At 31.2% G+C, this 4010-nt stretch overlaps 1 protein-coding gene across 1 annotated transcript in view; it reads right to left on the bottom strand.

Moving 5' to 3' along the window:
* The window catches only part of LOC106460108 (glycine--tRNA ligase-like), a 39802-nt gene extending 36110 nt beyond the window's left edge, over positions 1-3692 (bottom strand). The window contains exons 1-2 of the mRNA XM_013919792.2: positions 3413-3692; positions 2455-2556 (exon numbers count right to left, since the gene is read on the bottom strand). Coding sequence (XP_013775246.1) covers positions 2455-2556; positions 3413-3643 — 333 coding nt within the window. The 5' untranslated portion in view covers positions 3644-3692. The remainder of the gene's footprint in view (positions 1-2454; positions 2557-3412) is intronic.
* Between the last annotated feature and the right edge of the window lie 318 nt (positions 3693-4010).

The raw sequence follows: 4010 nt of genomic DNA, 5'->3' as shown, positions 1-4010 counted from the left end.
CATCAGCCTTGTTGAAACATTGTACATTTGCTGTTATGTTAAACTTATATTAAAGTTTTTCTTCATTACCCATTCAAACAGTCTCCAAGCATTATTAATACAAGACCTCGTTTTCCTCAGCTCTATCAAACCATCTTCTCTACAGTTTTCATAAGTTTTGTTAATAGAGGTGACCGAGGTAGGCTTAACAAAGATTACCTACCACTATAGAGTGGCTAAGTGCAGTACCTGCTTGAACATGAATACTTCTACAATTCACGCAAAAGGGAACTGTCCAGCCAACCTGCCTAAAATCAATATTTTAATGACTGAATTTGGTCCAACTGACTCCCAGACTAGGTGTTAAAGACAATAAAAATGTTTTATTTCTTCAAGTTCCAGAGTTAGCATGACCAATATTCACCAAGAATCCTAACTTTAAAAATAACTTTGCCTAAACAGAAATTTCATTTGTAATTCTTTGTCAAAACATAAACTCAGCATTCATAGCACCAACTTAAAACTTACAACTCAACAAATCTTATCTAACAGATTCAATAATTAACTCTAACCTAACTTGTTTTTATATACGGCTCAGGTTTTTTCTGTTAAATTTTGAATAAACTGATAGACAATAAGGCCATGCCCATCATGTTACGTCTAACTTCATTCCTGTTAAAAAATAAAAACAACAGAAATTCCTGGAAATATTTAGATTAAAAAATAGGCTACAATACGCATATTCCCTGACTTGTGAAATCCTTTATAAATACTTCAACTTTCATAATTAACAATAATAAACCTACACTATTAATATCCACAAATCTAAACAATACAATCACCAAATAAATGCTAAAATAAGTAAAACTTAAGAACAATCCTTAGTATGGTTAAAAGACAAGATATTTTCTTTTTTTACTCATCTACTGTCCCTAAACTGTCCAATCACCAAAACCTTTTGAGTTTCTGTGCAAAATGGGATGATTTCTTTTCCATTAACATTACTTCCCATCTTTTGTCTCAAAATGTTCTGTTCAGATAGATGGTTGTGAGAATCGACTGGAAATTTCATCCCTTATGATACATCGGAGATGATTTCTCTGAAACTAATCACCTGACCATTCTCTTACTAAAGTACTTCCAAAGACAATTATGATGGGTGACACTTAGCCTAATTTGCCTATCTTCTTAGATTCTACTCTGATGCACTTTTAAGTTGACTGCCCTTATTCTCTTGAGCTTCTGTCCTTGTTGTCAGTGGAAGTTGAACCTCTAGTGCTGCAACTGTCGAGTGGTGTACAGGGATTTCTTGGTCATAGAATGTGAAACTACTTGAAGCAAGTCTAACCTCACATCTGTATTCCCACAAGAAGTCAATTCCTAATATGCACTCTTCCTCGATGTCAGTTACAGGCACACATTGTGTACAGAAGCTTCCCACATTGAGTATTACTTCAAACTTTATAATCCATCTTCTTGCTTCATCTTTGGAAGCAACTTCCTAGCTTTCATTACTAGATCAAGTTAGACAATTGTAGCTATGGAATCAATGTTAATCAATATGTTACAAAGCTTCCCACATTGAGTATTACTTCAAACTTTATAATCCATCTTCTTGCTTCATCTTTGGAAGCAACTTCCTAGCTTTCATTACTAGATCAAGTTAGACAATTGTAGCTATGGAATCAATGTTAATCAATATGTTACAAAGCTTCCCATCAATAAATTTGTAAACTTGTGGACTGGTTTCCTTAAATAATGCACTCCTTAACCGACACAGATCGAGTATTCACATCCTCAGAATATTATCTCCTTGGTTATATTATCAACGGCTGATTCATAACAGCCTTAGATGTAATGTCCATATTTTTTCACACTAAGCAATTTCCTTTTCCTTTCATCCCTTGGAAATAGTTTTTCACTTCTTAAAGGTTTATGTCTGCAGTACGTCCTTTGAAGTTTTATCCTGTAATTTACTTCTTCAATTCTGAGTTCGCGGTTATCTAATTGTTTAAGCTTTTCTATACCTCCATCATAGAGAGTTAACATTTCTACATCATTTGATCTAAAAATCCCATAATTCCTAGATGGCATTTTTTACTGTTTACTTGCAACAGCAACTGATCAAGTTTCATCAACAACTGGACAGCTTCCTTTAAAGATATACACATACTTTGCTTGGATCTAATCCACATACTCTCACCACCTATAAATTGATCATGTTGTAATGAATAAGTCATTTCACATGAAGAACACGTAAGTAAGCATTGAAATATTACTCGGACTCATTTATATAATGATCAAATATTATTTAGGTTGTTCACTGTTGAAATCACTAATAACATTGCCACAATTGCTGTAATGTATGGACTTACAAAGTAAAAGGTTAAAAAACTAAAAAGAAAAGCCCTTCTTATCTATTCTAAAAAGAATCTAGATTAAAAACAAGTTCTGTAATTATCTAATTTTTCATACCTTATCTTCCAACATTTTTTTCCTTGCTTTCAATTCATTAATAGCTTTCTTGACATCTAGTTCAGCTGCACCATTTTCTTTCAAGCTTCGCACAATATCGCCCTGAAATGTTGAAAATAAACTGTTATAAAAATAAGTGAATAAAGAAAAATGTTTATTAGAACGTTAATTACTTGTTTATGACAAATAGCCTCTCTCTAAAATATACTGACATAAAAACAATATTTTCAGGAGTTTAGGTGTGGTTTCTAGATTTATTAGAACCTACATAGTTGTTCTTCATAGCATGAAACTTGTAAAAATAAGCCATGTGTCATTTTTAAATATACACCGGGTATTGAGTCAAATATCTTTAAAATGCACTTCATAAGTAAAAGAGGTTATTTTTCTTACATTTCACTGCTTTTACATCTTTGTTAATGCCATTTAGTTTTTAAAACTTAACTTTAATCTAATGCATAAAACTTTATGTAAAACTATATTGTGAAAAAAACCTAATTTTGGTTAATTAACATATGATGTTACATAACATGTAGCATACTTGAGTCATGGAATAAATCAATAATATTACAAATTATTATTGGTGTTTTAATCAGAAAGTTGATTTAATTTATTAATATTACAGTTTGGCTACAGGATCATAATTATTACATTTTTATACAAATAAACTTACTATATGATACGAACAGGACTTGTAAGAATTACAATTTTAAAGTTAAACGTTTAACAAGCAAGATTATTTTTCTATCGTTCAGATATCCTCTGTTACGTGTAAATCATTTACTAAATTTAACTTGCCAGAATATTTGGATAAAACATCACCATATGCTACTGTCTGAGTAATTATAAACAAACCTTATAGTCATACTTATAAATTTTAGGATAAATTTGTGGAAAGTCTACGATTATTACTATTAGTATTACTTCGTTATTTCTAAGTATAAATGCAAAAAATTACCTGCTCCTTAACTGACTTTCGCAAAGGATCTAAGATTTCGTTTACTTTTGGATCAGTCATTGTTCTAGCAAAAGCTAATTTAAACTTTTTAATTTTCTTAGCTCCCCAGTTACTTGAGAGGTTTTTCGCTGTTATTCGTGAATTAGAAAACAGCCTAGTGCCAACGTGGACAATACCGATGTACTTGAACGAGCTGTACCCTAAAAGAAAAAATCGTTTTACAGCATTCATTCAACACAGGTACGGCCTACTTTCGGGTTAACTCAGAAGCATGCTGCATGATGTAATTTGTTTGAGCGTGCTCATGGAAACAAAATGCCACAAGAGGGCAAGAATACTTGAAACAAAGAAATTGGTTTATGAGTTTACAATATATTAAAATAGATGGTTATTTATGAGCAATAGCACGTTAATAGTTTGTCATTCACAAATTTTGAATATATTCTTATTGGTTTTGAAATATACGGTTATAGGCATTAGTAATATTAAAATTGATAGATATAAGCATATTTTTAAATCACATGTACTTTTACTCAATTCCATTTTTATTCAATCTATGTTCTTTTCATTCCAATTTCATTACTTCAAATTCCATAAT

The sequence above is a fragment of the Limulus polyphemus genome, unplaced genomic scaffold (genome assembly GCF_000517525.1).
Source record: "Limulus polyphemus unplaced genomic scaffold, Limulus_polyphemus-2.1.2 Scaffold710, whole genome shotgun sequence".
In the NCBI taxonomy this organism is placed as follows: Eukaryota; Metazoa; Arthropoda; class Merostomata; order Xiphosura; family Limulidae; genus Limulus; species Limulus polyphemus.
This window is presented reverse-complemented; position numbering and strand designations above follow the sequence as displayed.